The sequence below is a fragment of the Populus euphratica genome, unplaced genomic scaffold (assembly GCF_000495115.2).
Source record: "Populus euphratica unplaced genomic scaffold, PopEup_1.0 scaffold329.1, whole genome shotgun sequence".
Lineage (NCBI taxonomy): Eukaryota > Viridiplantae > Streptophyta > Magnoliopsida > Malpighiales > Salicaceae > Populus > Populus euphratica.
The window spans coordinates 340,988-357,293 of record NW_011500009.1 but is presented as its reverse complement, the minus strand read 5'-3'; the positions used below and the strand labels follow the sequence as shown (position 1 = coordinate 357,293).

Below are 16,306 nucleotides of genomic sequence, written 5' to 3'. Positions count from 1 at the left end.
GGCGAAATTAAAAAATATATAATTTTATAAATTATTTTAAATAAAATAAATACAATCAAAAGAACAGGGACTAAATTTAATAGATAAAAAAATTAATTAAAAAATTATAATAAAAGAGTAAATAAAAAAAAAAAGAACAATGTTGATATAAAAATCAAATTATATCAAATTCTAAAATATGAAATTAAAAAAAAATTCAAAATAAAATATATAACAATAAAAATATTAAGGAGTAAATTTGATCTAATCAACAAATAACAAGATATTTTTTATTTTTTATAATTTTTAAAAAGTATTTTCCATTCAAAATAAAAAAAATACTTTTCTAAAAATTAAAATAATTTTCTTCCCTAGAAAATATTATAACAATAAACAAGTTGAGATGGAATAATGGTTACAATTAGATTGACCAAGAAGGACCCTTTCACCTTTCCAGCAGACATACTGTAGCAGCTCACGGTGCTCCACAATATATATGCTTCAAGAGGCATTATATATATTAATTGGGCAGGCTAATGTCTCATAGTTTACTCATCAAATAAATAAATTAATTAATTAAATTAAATAAATACTTCGTAGAAAGATTCTTCCATGCATGATCGATATCATCTCTAGGATATTTTAGATTTAAAAATGAAAGTCTCTCTCTCTCTCTCCGTCAAACAATTGTCAGTCTTTAAGTAATAGAAAGATTCCATTTTTTTCTCATATATTCATGTCCGTATTACTTGTAAAATATGATTCACTTGTTAATGGTTTCCTATAAATTTGATTTGACCACTGTATCTTGGTTTCCAATGCATGAGTATATCCTTAAAAAAATACATCTTTATATTATTTTTAGATCTATTTTTATTAAGAAATAATACAAATTATATTTTAAAATTACATTTAAGAGTTTAAATTATTGAGTTGAAATGATTTTTTAACATGATATCAGAATCTTAATGACTAAATGGTCACAAGTTCAAATTTCATTATTTCTATTTATTTAATAAAAAATAAATACAAAGTAATTTAAGACCCTGCAAGTTTTAAACTCAAAGAGCTTTCATTTGAGAGGGTGTATTAGAGAATAATATAAATTATATATTGAAAACCTTACCTAATAATTTAAACTATTAAATTTAGATAGTTTTTTTTTGATAATTTTTACATTATAAATAACCTACTTTTTAAATTTGGATTTGAGTTTTATAGATAGGAATTAATTTAAAATTAAAAAATCCAAAACAAAAGAAATGGAGAAGGAAACATGAAAATAAATATGTCTTTGAAATATTTTTAAAATTAAAGATAAAATGAGGATTTGTCATTACTAGTCTTCATTTTTTTTTTATCTCGAGATAATAATAATAATAAATAAATAAAATAAGTTATTTAAGTGTTAGTGAGATGTTATACATACATAACGGATGGATTGCAAGAAAATAAGAAGAAAATGAATTTATATATAAAAAGAAAGAATAAACTTAGAATGAACTGTTTCTTGTGTGAAGGGGTATCGAATCATGGCAAGATACAGCCCATAATAGGCCCGGGATGGCTTTAAAAAAGCCTCAAATAAATGGGCCAAAGCCCATCTTGTCTTAAGACAGTGCTACCTAGTTTTTGTGGCGCAGCCTCTCGTAGCCAACCCACTTCATTGAATCATGGCCAGAAAATTCAAAAGAAAATCCAACTAGCACATCGAAGTTTGAACCGCCAGCAGAAAGACAGCAAGAGAGGAAATTAAACAATACTATACTTTATTCTTCTAAAACAAGAGTGCTCTATTTCACTTTTTATTTATTTGTTTGGTACTACAGTAATTTTAATTTTTTAATTATTTTTTATTTAAAAAATACTAATTACTTTTTAGGTATTTTTAATGGTTTTAATATACCGATGTTAAGGTTTTTCTAAAATACAAAAAATATCATTTTGATATATTTTTAATTAAAATATATATTTAAAAACATCAATTTAATATATTTTTAATTAAAAATACATTTAACAAATGCATTTTTAAAAAATAGAGGATAAGGGATTTTCCAGGTTTCTCAAAACCAATAAAAATTGACATTTCAGTATGTCGGTTGTTATGTGATGCAAAATGCTTTTCAATTTTTTTTTTAAATTTTTATAGTTTTTTTATGTTTACATTAACATATTAAAATCTTAAAAAATATTAATTTAATATTTTTAAAATAAAAAACTTTAAAAAAATTAAAAAAAAATACAATCTCTTAAACAAGTTCTCAGTACTACAATATTTTACAATTTAAACTGTAAAATAAAAAGAGTAACATAATACTACTATTTTTCTTCTTTAGTTATTTATTTTATTATTAATATAAATATCTAAATTAACTTATATATCCTCAATCTAATTTTATATATATTAAAATTAATAACCCTCTAATTTTTCCTAACTAGCAACTACAATACTCAAATTTAAAAACATTATTCTTAACTAATGTAGCCTTCTTACGGAGGGTCAAAAAGTAGTCAACATTTTTTATTCTCTGGCTGTGCAAGGAGCCTCGAAGTTTGCCCTGCTCCATTCCCCTTTTTCTTTTTCCCAGAGGTAAATACAATATCATGAACAAAAGCCAAGAAAACTTGAAGGTACAAAAAGACTGAAAATTGATTAGAATGTTATCCTATCTCTGTGAAATCCAAAACAGAACAAGAAAAGGAAAAGGAAAATAGCTAACCAGAGACCATAATTACTAGTAGCCCCACCAAGAGTGACAGTTACTCTTTGCAGAAGGAAAATGAGAGGACCTGGCCATTTATAATTTATAAACCATTGTAGTCTCACATGGGAGTTTTTGCACTTTGGAATGGCTTCTCATCCCTCATTGTTCACCGCCTTCTTGCTTTTCATTTGCACTGCATTGTTCTTGATCGCATCTACTAGCAGCAGTCAAAATGTTACACTGTCTCTGTACTATGAAACTCTGTGCCCATATTGTGCAGATTTCATAGTGAACCATTTGGTTAAAGTCTTTGACAAAGGACTCATCTCCATTGTCAATCTCAGATTGATCCCCTGGGGAAATGCTTTCCTCCAACCTAATGGCAGCTTTGTTTGCCAGGTTAGTACAGCAATAATCTTTTGTTTTTTTGTTTTTTTAGAGGTTAATTCTATGTTTTGAATTACATTTTTTTTCGGGGGGTGTCAAAAACATTGCAGCATGGTACGAATGAATGTTTCCTAAATGCTATCGAAGCCTGCACCGTAACCATTTACCCTGATGCGGTAAGCTTACCTTGTCGAAATTAATTTCCCAATAGAATCTTTAGTCATGTTCATAGCCTACTTTGATCTGCAGCTTGTGATGGATTGATTTTCACTTTTTTCCCTTGATTTAGGTCAGGCATTTTAGATTTATACATTGTGTTGAGAAAATGTCCTTGGAAAATAAGATGAACGAGTGGGTTAATTGCTTTGGTATGAGCGGGCTGGGCAAAGCACCAATTGATTGCTACACAAGTGGATATGGGGAAGTGGTGAGTTTCGTTCTTGTTAACCAAAGTGTGATTACCTGATCCTATTTACACCACTGCCAAGTTTCATTTCCTTGATAGTTTGAGCTTGAATGATGATGAGATGCAGCTTGAGAGAAAATATGCAGCTGAAACTTCCCAGCTCAATCCACCCCATAGATTTGTGCCATGGGTGGTTGTGAATAATAAACCACTCCTAGAGGTTAGTCTATTATAATTCTGAGACACTAGCTAGTTTAACGGCAGCATGTCACCTTGTCTTTCGAATTCAATTGAATGTATATGGATGCAGGACTTTGAGAATTATGTGAGCTATGTCTGCCAGGCTTATAGAGGGACTAGAATCCCAGAGGCCTGCAAATCACTTCCCCTGGAGAGCAATTCATCGCAGAAGGAAATGCACATTAATTCAGTTTGCTATGTAGACCAAACCAGCAACCTGACATCATCAGCACCGGCAATAAATTGAAGTCCCAAGATCAACCATGCTCGATGGTCTCAATGAATTAAGGTGGAATCTTGACCTACTGATATGTTAGACCAGAATGAATTAAATCATGGAGGCGGTTTTAGCATTTGTGTTTTGAAGTTTTTTTTTTTTAATGAATTAAAATAATATATTTTTAAATTTTTTTAATATTATCATTTTAAAATAATCTAAAAAAACAAAAATATTAATTTAAAAAAATATATTAAACAAAAACTTATGCATCACATAAACAAATGGTGCCGAAATGTTATATACCCAAGAAGCTCATTTTACATGCACATTCTAAAATAATTGTATTAAAAGCTATATAATATGAGAAAATCATTATAGATTAATAGATTTTTTACTGTAAATTATAATAATAGTTTTATTTTAAATTTTTTATTTTTTTATGAAACTTTTCTTTAACTCTTTTTCTTCTTTCATGGTGAATGGGTAACACCTGTGTTATTAAAGAGGTGCGCGTGTGTTATTAAAGAGGTACGCGTGATGATTTTCACTGGCCAAATTTGACCATCTATTGTCTCATTAAATGCGTAAACTTATCATCTTTCACATGGTATAGTGCATACTTACAAATAATAGTTGGATTGTCATCGACGATCAATTAGTTGTGTTTTTTTCTCTCATGACAACTAAAATGTATAATTATTTTTTAATTTATTATTTATCAAATCAGGCATATTTTTCATATCCAAAACACTTAGGTCTAGACCTAGTAATTGGGTCTAGCAACTATGCCAGACCAGTGCACTTGAATCAAAAAATTTAAACTTTTTCAAAAACATAATTAGACTGCAAAAACGAATACTGCCTCATTTAAGTAGGATTTTTCATTCATATATAGTAGAACTTAACTACAAACTTTCTTTTGTTTGTGCAACTTATTTTATAAATTTGTTATATTGTTAGAGGAAAGAATGGAAGAAAAAATGTTGAGTTCTAAGTGATTTATTTCAAGTCTTTAAAAATAATTTCTATTTTATGCATTAAGGATGAAAATATTAATTTTATATTTGCATGCAAGTGTTGGACAATTGTTTAAAGAGTTCATGATTTTTTAAATATAAAAAGTTGTTGTATGATCTAATTATCAAAGTTTGTTACCGGGAGAGTTTATTATAACTATTAGTATATATGATCATAAGAGAAAACTTTTGAATTTTTAAATTGATATATTATGTTGTAGGAAAAGAAAATATTGTATATGTAATTAAAAAACTTATTATTCTTTTGAAAATCCTAATTTTTGTAATTTTATAGATGATTTCTTTACTAAAATTAGATATTAATAAAAAAAATAATGAGTGAATTTTAGGGAAGTGTGTGGTTAATGTCCTAAAATATAAGAAAGAAATATAAAGATAAAAATATATTTGGTTAAAAAGACAAATATGAAAGTACAAAATAAATATGTTTTTAAAAAAATTATAAATGAATTCCTATATTAAAAAAAAAGGTACATGAGTCTGACATAGTTGTCAGGTCTAGGTGCTTGGGTCTAGTTTTCTTCTTAGCAATACATCAGAATTCCATAAAGAATTATTAGTTAAATATTTTAGATATTTTGAGACCATTTAACATATTTGCCTTATTTTGATCCTCAACAAATCAATTGCTTTTGTCTAGCTCACAAAAACTATGTAAATCCCAAATACCAGACCCATGATACTTGGGTTTATCAACTATTCTAGGCCCAAGAGCCTTAAGTCAAGCAACTATATCAGGTCCAAGCGTCTTAAGATTCGCATCACGTCAAAACCAAACATCTTGGTTCTAGCAATCATGCTAGTAAAAGCGTTTTAGGTCTAACAACAATGTTTGGGTCTGATATGATTATTAAATCTAAGATAATCGAGTCTAACATTTTAAAATATGGGTATGGATCTGGCATCGTTGTCAAGTCTAGATATTTGGGTCAAAAACATTAAAAAATAATAATGCAAAAGCAAACCTAAATCTATATTTTAAAATTTTAAGGATCTATTAACTGGTTTTATTGAACAAAAAAATATAATTAATGCTCTCAAGCTTAATTTTTTTTGTTCAAACATAATTATCAAACTCAAATCGCCTGAGTCTGACATTCAAAAATCAATGTATAGGTCTCACATGGTTGTCAGGCTCAAGCACTTGGGCAAAAATAAAATTAAAAAGTAACAGTGCAAAAACTAATCTAAATCTGTATTTTAAAATTTAAAAAATCAATTACTAGTTATATTGAATAAGAGAAAATAGGAATAAGTTATAATTAATGCTGTTAAGCTTACTTTTTGTTATTTAAGTATAGTTATTAGACCCAAAACGCTTGAATTTGATATTTATTCTAGACTCAAGGCGCTTGGATTTGACAAATAGTTAAGTGGAGATTTAAAACTTAACACACTTGGTGATGTTTAATAACATTATTAAAACATTCTTCATGCTCTTAATAATTTTTTTACATTTTAAAAAAATTGATAGTTACCCGTAGTGGAGTGCGAGCAAATATAATAGTTATAAGCTAATTCCAGCATTTCCGCCCCAATTTATAAAAATTATCCTTTAAAAACTAATTTTATCCAATTAAAGAATTTACATGATTCGTTACTAGGTTGACTTTTTATATACTGATTCATTATTTCATCTCATCCAAAATTTAGGTTAATTTACTTAAGATGTAATCCCAAATCACAAAAATTTATCCTCCTAATTTATTATTTCTCAATTAAAAATTACTCTATTTAATACTAATTTACTGATTTTTAGGCCAAGGGTTTACATAATTACTCTTTCTTATTTTTTATCATTTTATGTGGTTGAATTTTTTTTAATTTCATCCTTAAATATTTGGTTTATTGAGAATTAGGGTTTGTAATTTTTTATATTTGGTGATTTTAGTTAAATGACCCATGTCATAGATTTTATAAGCTAACGATAGTTTTTTTTAAAAATTGAGTTCCATGATTTTTTTTATTTTTCTTTATATCATGTTACCTATTCTCAAAACCTAACTTGTGGGTTTGGTGGGTTGACCTCGATGAGCTTGCTGTAACCCAATTTTGGATTCACTAAAATTTTCTTGAATATTACTATTCATAACAATATTTATATATATATATACATAATAAAAAAAAGAAAAAAAAGTTTAAAATATATTTCCTCGAGTCAACCACATCTTTCGATCAAAATCGAGTCCACCAGGTCAATACGGGTTAAACGATGTCGACCAGGATAAAAAATGAGTTTCGGGCCGATTCGGGTCAAAACCATCATTTTCAGTCAAAACCGAGTCCACCGGGTCAATACGGGTCCCACCATATCGACCTCGATGAAAAATGAGTTTCGGGCCGTTTCGGATCAAAATCGTCATTTTCCGTCAAAACCGAGTCCATCGGGTCAATACGGGTCCCACCATGCCGACCGGGATAAAAAATGAGTTTCGGGCTGTTTCGGGTCAAAACCGTTACTTTTTATCAAAATCGAGTCCATCGGGTCAATATGGGTCCCACCATGTCGACCGCGATGAAAAAATGAGTTTTAGACTATTTTTGGTCAAAACTAGTATTTTTGGTCAAAAAACCCGGTCCACCGAGTTTATACCCGTATAAAGATTTTTTTTAATTAAAATTGATTTTTAGCAGATGAAAAACTTTTTATAATATTGATTTGAATTTTTAATTTTACCCCTATAAATAAATATTATTATTATATATAATAAAACAAAAAAATAATTCAATTTTGTCACAATAGGTGAGGGATTTCTACCGATGATAGGCAGTGCAGCTGTATATTGAAAATTTTGCACAATCCCGTGATTACCTACACAATCTAGGATTTGTTGTCCTCTTTCATTAGCTATAAATAACCAATAAAACCAAGACACACATGAGGAGAGAAACAAAAAATGAATTCTGAATTCGAGAGTATTACTATTTGACACTGTTCATTTTTGTTATACTTTTTCTTCATTCATAGTAAGATATTGATTTTTTAAAAAACAAATTGAAAAATACCAAAAATATCTCAATCGTTAGATCTAATAGTATTTAAATCTAAATCTTTGATTTTTTAGGATACAATAGGCTTTACCACCCCAGATTAAAACTCAAATCAATCTCAGCCTTTAAAATAATCTATCTTTTGATCCTGTTGTGCCACATCATCAGGTGTACCCAACACTCGGTACACCACGACACACCAAATCATAACCCAATCCATCATGACCGTGCAATCAACTTGCAGATTAAGCCAATCACAGCCGCACGATCTATTCATCCACAATCTAACGGTTCACAGGCTTTCAGACACACCGGTGCACCATATACTCATCCACACCGTATCACAACTCATATTCTCTCTCTCCTCTCACCAGTGATTCTCTCTCTCCCCTCTGATCTCCTATTTCCGGCCGTTTCAAGCCGCGAAACCACCACAAAAAGGTGCATCGCCTCCTCTGAAGCAAAACCCCAGTCGTTTTACACTTTTTCACCGATGATTTTGGCTGGAAAAAGGTCGCGACTGTCATCGGCCAACCAACCTTCAAGTCGTCGATTTTCCCTCATCAACCATCAACGGTCATTGAGACCACCACCTGTTAAAAAAATGAAAGTACAAAATAAATATGTTTTTAGAACAATTATAAATGAATTCCTATATTTTCAAAAAAAAGATGCATGGATCTAACATAGTTGTCAGGTCTAGGTTCTTGGGTCTAGTTTTCTTCTTAGCAATACATCAGAATTCCATAAAGAATTATTAGTTAGATATCTTGAGATCATTTAATATATTTGTGTGAGTATTTTGATCCTCAACAAAACAATTATCTGTCTAGCTCACAAAAACTATGTGAATCCCAAGCACCAGACCCAAGATACTTGGGTTTATCAACTATTCTAGGCTCAAGAGCCTTAAGTTAAGCAATCATATCAGGTCCAAGCATCTTAAGTTTGGCATCACGTCAAACCCAAACATCTTGGTTCTAACAAGTATGCCAGTAAAAGCGTTTTAGGTCTAACAACCATATTTGGGTCTGGTATGGCTATTAAACCTAAGATAATTAAGTCTAACATTTAAAAATATACGTATGGATCTGTCATGGTTGCCAAGTTTAGATGCTTAGGTCAAAAATATTAAAAAATAACAGTACAAAAGCAAACCTAAATCTATATTTTAAAATTTTAAGGATCCATTAACTGGTTTTATTGAACCAAAAAAAATATAATTAATACTCTCAAGCTTAATTTTTGTTATTCAAATATAATTATCAGACTCAAATCACTTGGGTCTGGGTATGGCATTCAAAAATCAATGTATAGGTCTCACATAGTTATCAGGCTCAGGCACTTGGATAGGAAATAAAATTAAAAAGTAATAGTGCAAAAACTAATCTAAATCTATATTTTAAAATTTAAAAGATCAATTACTAGTTTTATTGAATAAGAGAAAATAAGAATAAGTTATAATTAATGTTCTCAAGCTTACCTTTTGTTATTTAAGTATAGTTATTAGATTCAAAACGCTTGAATTTAACATTTATTCTAGACCAAGGTGTTTGGGTTTGACAAATAATTGAGTGGAGATTTAAAACGTAACACACTTGGTGATGTTTAATAACATTATTAAAACATTCTTCATGCTCTTAATAAATTTTTTATATTTTTTAAAAAATTGATATTGACCTATAGCTGAGTGCGAGCCAATATATTAGTTATAAGCTAATTCCAGCATTTCCACCCCAATTTATAAAAATTATCCTTTAAAAATTAATTTTACCCAATTGAAGAATTTACATGATTCGTTATTAGGTTGACTTTTTATGTACTGATTCATTATTTCATCTCATCCAAAATTTAGGTTAATTTACTTAAGATGTAATCCCAAATCACAAAAATTTATCCTCCTAATTTATTATTTCTCAATTAAAAATTACTCTATTTAATACTAATTTACTGATTTTTAGGCCAAGGGTTTACATAATTACTCTTTCTTATTTTTTATCATTTTGTGTGATTGAATTTTTTTTAATTTCATCCTTAAATATTTGGTTTATTGAGAATTAAGGTTTGTAATTTTTTATATTTGGTGATTTAGTTAAATAACCTATATCACATATTTTATAAGCTGACAATAGTTTTTTTAAAAAATTGAGTTTCATGACTTTCTTTATTTTCCTTTATATCATGTTACCTATTCTCAAAACCTAACTTGTGAATTTGGTGGGTTGACCTCGATGGGCTCAAGCTCTTTTTTGGTTTATAATTGTTAATTTTTATCCTTTTGTGTGATTAATTTTTTCTTTTTTCCTTCAATTTTATCATTCAATATTTGATTAGTTAAAAATTAGGCTTTGAGATTTTCTAAATTTCATACTTCTGATCAAATGACTCGAATCATATGTTTAATAAGTTAATATAGGTTGACTTTTTTTTCACTTATTTTCTTGTTTGAGAATTGAGCCTTCTGATTAAGCTCAAGTTTGAGATTTCACAAGTTATAATTTTGAAAGACTAACCCAAGTTTAGAAAACTTACCTGGGTTTACTTGGTTTTTAATGTTATTAAATTAGAATTTTTTTTATGTTATTAAATTAACTAAACTTATTAAACTCGATTGGCTTAATGATTTAAGTTTCAAATTTCTTTTACTTCTATAGAAATTATAGCATCGCCTTAACTTTGTTTCTTTTATGTCTGGAAAAATTTAGCTTAGCTCACAGTGTTGTGCTGATCACCGATATAAATATACTTGAGTGACTTTTTTTAGGTCCTTATTTTAAATATTTTTCCTCTTACATCCTTTAATATTTTGTTCATTATAATTGGGCTTTAAAACTTGCTTTGATGTGCGTTTTATGGTTTTATCACGATCTCATACCCCAAATTACGGGTTACATAAGTTAACTATTATTAGCCCGGGTTGATTTAACGTGTCATCGTCTCCATATTTTTTAAAAAACAAAATATCATTCAATATGTCACCATTTAAGTGTTTTAAAAGTGTTTTAGCCATTATACATCAAGTTTTTGACGTCCTAAAAAATAAACCAATATGTAGTGTTAGCGGGCCAAAAAGCTATATCTATTACTTTGTTTTTTTATAACTTAAAATTGACCTAGAAACTATAAATTCTAATTATGTTTACCTTGAATGTCGCATTAAGGTAAACAAGTTGATTCTAAATGTAAACATTTATACCAGTACAGTGAATTTCACCTTTTTCAATCATTTTTGTTTTTCTTATTATTCAAAATCAATCTAGAAATTGTAAATCTTAATTAGGTTTTTCTTTGGGAAAAAGGGGTTGCAGATATAAACCCTAAATTCATATTTTTTTTTTTCATAAAATGAGGCTATAATGTTTGTTTCTCTATGAGATTTACATGATTTTTAATTAAATTATAAAATTAACACAAATCTAAAATAAAAAATTCCAAAAAAACATTAAAAAAATAACAAAATTAATCCAAATATCAACTCTTAGGTCTAATTTTAAGAGATTTAATAGTTCAATGACCAATGAAATGGTTCTTAATTGGAAAACTACCTATAGAATTACCTAGAAAAATTTGAGATCAAAATCTAGTAACTGGATCTTCTATTATCATCTTTTTGATCTATTCTACTAATTCATAAAAATATCTATCAGACCATTCATATAATATATATGTGTTATATTCCAATTTAGTAATGACATATCCCTTTTTAAATTTTTACAAGTCTAATTTATCAACAACCCTATTTATACTAGCACTCGCCTGAATTGAAGAAGAAAAAATAACATTCCTAAACTAAATAATTTCTAAATTAAATAGATAAAATAAATTTATCAAGTGTCATATTTGATTTTCTAAAATAAATAGGAAAAAAAATTAAAATATCATAAAAGGAAAATATTTTTAAAATTAAATGAAAAAACAAAATAATTAAAAGATTAATAACTAATCTACTCTTTGTACAAGGAAAATGAAAGTATTTTAAGCATAGATATGAAGTTAATTAAGGGTATTGTTGTCCGTTAATGATTATCAAAATTACAACCTTTATAACTTGACACTCTGTAGAGATCGAAACATCTACGTACTATGCTAACATAAAAAAAAAAAAAAAAAAAAAAAAAAAAAATGGCTTCTACAAAACTAGTCTTCTCATTCATCGTTGCTTTGTTCTTGATCTCCCTTCTACCTCCATCTCATGCTGCTTCTCACTCAGATTTCGAAGATAGCAAGATAGCATCCTCTATCAATTCTCAAATGGTTAACCTCTCTGTTTACTATGAGGCATTAAGCCCATCTTGTGCAACCTTCATTATCCAAAATCTCACAGGTGTCTTCGACGATGATCTCATCACCATCACCAATCTCAGGATGGTACCTTGGGGTAATGCTCATGTCAACGAAACAGACAACACCATCATTTGTCAGGTCATATCCATCTTCTCCATCTTCATTTGCTATTAAATTTAAATTGTCATCTACTCATCTGCCTGCCCGTACTTTATAATTAAACGGCGTTTTGGTAGGGCCATTTTTTTTTCTTTTTTCTTTTTTTCCAACTACATGGAGATCACCATCTGCTTTGGATTTGGAATGATAGTTGCCATTGCCAAAACTTGAGAGACTTTTAAGGCTCAATGGATTGAAGCAGCTTAAGAATTGTTTATATGGAAAGCTCAGCAAAATTGTTTTAACTCATAGAGCCAAAATCTGTAAGATCCTCCTACGTTTCCAAACAGGACAATGGAATACCAGAAAAGTGAAGGATTTACTGTGGACTCACCATTCATTAAGAACGAGGGTCCATTCTCTCTTTTTTCATGGTTAAGTATTCGACCTTGTTGAGTTTGCAAGATGGAAAGAAGAGGATAAATTATAACCATCAAAAATCAGCATTACGCCTTCACAGTCATTTCCATTGAAGGATGGCAACAGAAAATGTTAGCCCAGTTAATGCTGGATACCATAGCGATAAAGACGTGCAACCACCATAAAAATTTCCGTGTTTCTTTTCTTTTCTTTTCTAGTAATAGCTTTATTTCTCTTATGCAAATCTAAATTTACCAAATCAGCAGAATGGTCGTGATGAATGTTCTCTGCATAAAATTCAAGCCTGCGCTATCAATGTCTGGAATGATGTGGTAGGACCTCCTTTCCATTCTTCCATGGCTATAATCACCCTATGCATATGTTCATAATAATTCGAAGCAAAATTATTGCCAAATTTTTTCAAAATAAATTATTTGAAAATAGATTTATTCATCTATTCTCTAATGCAGGACAAATATTATGCACTGATTCACTGCATTGAGTTCCTTGTTATCGATGGAAAGCATTCGGATTGGCAGTCTTGTTTCAACTCACTTGGATTGTCTGAAGAACCTATTTTGGAGTGTTATAACAATGGAACTGGAGCAAAGGTAACATCAAATACTTTTTTAACTTCATCATTTCCCAATTCTGATATTTCTTCTGTAGCACTATGATGTCTTTCTTGTTCTTTCCTGTTGATTGTGCCTAAACATTTAAGGCAAATTGATATGCAGCTACAAGCTTTAAATGGTTATGAAACTGCACATCTTGATCCGCCTCATGTGTTTATGCCTTGGGTAGTCGTGAATAACAAATCACTCGAAAAGGTTAGTCCCTAATCCTTGGTTTCTCTCTTTCTCTCTAGTGTGCTACTGATAACCCTACTACTAATGCAGGACTACGGAGATTTCACCACCTATATCTGCAGTTCATACAAAGGCAAAGTCAAGCCAAATGCCTGCAAGTCATCCACCTAATAGTGCCAGCTCAATTGAGGAGGAAAGTCCTATCCATCCAGTTTGATACCATGGTGGGGCTAAGAATTTGACGTTTGTTGAGAACAATAAAGAGAATTCCAAGGTTGAAGAGAGCTTCTGGAAATTTCCTCAAAAAGGGATTCAAGTAGTTTATTCTAGTGCATTTTGGCGAGTTGCTATGATATCCATGTGCAAAAACTAGTCTAGCCTATTCAGAATTGTGCAGGTTTCAATGCCTGAGTTTCACATTGTTGCACTGTTCGCTCTCTTTTTATGTCATATTAGTCTGGCATTGGCTATCATTCTGATTTTGAGCTCCGAAACCGACAATGTCACGGATGGTTCGACTCCATTAATGAGAAGAAATCTGAATAAGATGTTAAGATTTGATGGTGTAGGCGTACATAACTCAATCAATTTAATCCATCCTTTTATCCTGATAGCGCAACTTTCAGGCATGTGAGCTGGAAGTCAATAACTAGTAAAATCTGGAGACTGAAGTTCCTGCTGCCAAAGCCATGGCCTGTTAACACCATAGGAAAACCTACAGGCTAAATGTGTGTCGCCTTAAACTTGACCTGTTAACCTCGCATCCTTTGTCCAGAAGCCCCGCAGGACTCTGAAGATGACTTCACAATTAGAAAATCAAGTTCCCAGTACTGAACTTCAGTTCCAGCTCCAAGCTTTAATCTAGTCTCATCCTGTGATTATGTCATTCTAACATTATACTTTTTCGAATTCTACCGCTTATTGCTAAAACACAATCGTTGATTAAGAGAACGATTTGTGTAAAAATGCTTCAAACAATTCATCCTTAGTGGCATGATTATTTTATGGTCACAATTCTGGATTAAGATCTCGGATCATTCCGAATTTCTTATAAAGGTGAGAAGAATGGCTCGTCCTGAGTGTGAAATCTAAACGGTTTCAACGTGGCTTCAGGTCACGACCACGTTGGATTGGTGCCGACAGGTCAGTATAAGTGGACTTCACTTTGTCTTGGTCTCTTAAAAAGGTATTTGCGTTCATTAACCAGAGGTTCTAACTTTAAGCTTTGGATATATTAGCTTAGAGGGTCCTTGCTTTTCAAGAGTGTGGACCGAACGCCCCAAGATTTCCAAAAATAAGAAAATAGTTGTGTTTACAACCGAGAGCAATAAGGGTAAGGGGTTAGGATCATTGTACATGAGTGTCGTCTTACCATTGAATGATCAGTCACCTTTCTTTATAATGAAGTATTTTTGGAGTTTAAAATTCTTGAGAAATAATTTAAATTTGTGGACTATTTACAGTTTAACGAATTTATTTCTTAAAAAAATTGTTTGTGTATTTGCTTAAAATTTGTTTGAGTTGGTGTGGTTGTAGTTGTGATTGTTTTTTAAAGTGTTTTTTATTCAGAAAATTATATAAATAGTATTTTTTATTTTTAAAAAATTATTTTTGAGATCAATATATTAAAAAATATTAAAAATATATTAATTCAATAAAAAAATAAAAAAAAATTGAAATCGCTTTTTAAACGCGCTACCAAATAGCCACTTAAGTAATGAATTTGTGCAGTACTGAATACAAACAATTTAAGTGGGAAGACTACTAAAATATTTTTATATATTTTAACTTTAAATAAAAATAATAATTTATTTCAATGAAGAGGATTAACTTAGTGGCAATGATCGTCTACCAAAACATCTACTTGATAATTTTTTTATATATCATCACCAGATTAAAATTTTTATTTTTATGTTAATGATAGAAATAGTGTTTAATTATTATTTTTTTTGTATTAAAATCTTTTATTTTCTTATTATTTTGGTATTTTATTTGTGTTAAATTACTTAAAATTATTATTTTTTAATCTTGACTATTTAGAAATATTTTAAGATTTAAAATTATATTTAGATATTTGATATTGTGTTTGTATTGTATAATTTAAAGTTAATTTATTTTTCAATTGAAATTGAAATAGTATATTTTGTATTATATATATTCCGAAAGCATGGAACCTCATAATAAATTACTGAAATATTCCAAAAATAAAATTTATCATTCCAATAAAAAAACACAAACTAAAAATTAAATGATAACTTTGTTTTATCCTATACAATTTTATTTTATTTTATTTTCACAAAAACCAACATAACAGCTGTGAAACAAGAATTCATGGACAGAACCACTTAATGCTGAAAACAAAAATTTCCAGGATTTGGCAGACATATTAGAAGTTAATTTACAAGCATATATGCCTTGCGTCATCACAAATTTATCATTTTCTTGAATGGGAAGACATTGAGATTCTTACAGTTCATCAATCGAGCTAATTAATTTTTGTTTCAACTTGTAAGAAAGTGGATCCCAAAATGACATGGAAGTTAGATGTCTTTGTTGAGGATTTTGCATCATGCATCATGGCTGGTCAGCCTCTTCAAAGTTTAAGGATCCTAAGGCATAGTTTCTGGGTGACTCAATATTAGCCAGCATATTGCTTTCCCTTTAATTAATGATATTAAAATTTATACAACAAAGTGGAAAGGCCACTAACACAAGTATGAGCAGCAGGA

General features: G+C 29.6%; 2 protein-coding genes across 4 annotated transcripts; both read left to right on the top strand.

Annotated features, from left to right (window-relative positions):
* Positions 1 to 2,624: 2,624 nt before the first annotated feature.
* LOC105141348 (gamma-interferon-inducible lysosomal thiol reductase-like) lies at positions 2,625 to 4,027 on the top strand. Its single transcript, XM_011048534.1, has 5 exons — positions 2,625 to 3,083; positions 3,182 to 3,247; positions 3,361 to 3,498; positions 3,605 to 3,697; positions 3,788 to 4,027. Exons 1-5 carry the CDS (start codon positions 2,829 to 2,831, stop codon positions 3,962 to 3,964), a joined length of 729 nt encoding a protein of 242 aa, XP_011046836.1. The 5' UTR covers positions 2,625 to 2,828; the 3' UTR covers positions 3,965 to 4,027.
* An 8,052-nt stretch (positions 4,028 to 12,079) lies between these two features.
* On the top strand, positions 12,080 to 14,050 carry LOC105141347 (gamma-interferon-inducible lysosomal thiol reductase-like). Of its 3 annotated transcripts, XM_011048530.1 has the most exons (5): positions 12,080 to 12,387; positions 13,035 to 13,100; positions 13,239 to 13,379; positions 13,506 to 13,598; positions 13,668 to 14,050. In XM_011048530.1, exons 1-5 carry the CDS (start codon positions 12,088 to 12,090, stop codon positions 13,746 to 13,748), a joined length of 681 nt encoding a protein of 226 aa, XP_011046832.1. In that variant the 5' UTR covers positions 12,080 to 12,087; the 3' UTR covers positions 13,749 to 14,050. The 3 variants fall into 3 exon arrangements, with proteins under 3 accessions (XP_011046832.1, XP_011046833.1, XP_011046834.1); XM_011048531.1 differs by lacking the exon at positions 13,035 to 13,100; XM_011048532.1 differs by lacking the exon at positions 13,506 to 13,598.
* The last annotated feature ends 2,256 nt before the right edge of the window (positions 14,051 to 16,306 follow it).

Bases quoted from the DNA above. Each gene is read 5' to 3' on its own strand.
- LOC105141348 (XM_011048534.1), top strand. From the start codon at position 2,829: ATGGCTTCTCATCCCTCATTGTTCACCGCCTTCTTGCTTTTCATTTGC. The intron at 3,084-3,181 runs GTTAGTACAGCA...AAAACATTGCAG, and splicing joins ATGGCAGCTTTGTTTGCCAG to CATGGTACGAATGAATGTTT. The intron at 3,248-3,360 runs GTAAGCTTACCT...CCCTTGATTTAG, and splicing joins TAACCATTTACCCTGATGCG to GTCAGGCATTTTAGATTTAT.
- LOC105141347 (XM_011048530.1), top strand. From the start codon at position 12,088: ATGGCTTCTACAAAACTAGTCTTCTCATTCATCGTTGCTTTGTTCTTG. The intron at 13,101-13,238 runs GTAGGACCTCCT...TCTCTAATGCAG, and splicing joins TCAATGTCTGGAATGATGTG to GACAAATATTATGCACTGAT. The intron at 13,380-13,505 runs GTAACATCAAAT...ATTGATATGCAG, and splicing joins ACAATGGAACTGGAGCAAAG to CTACAAGCTTTAAATGGTTA.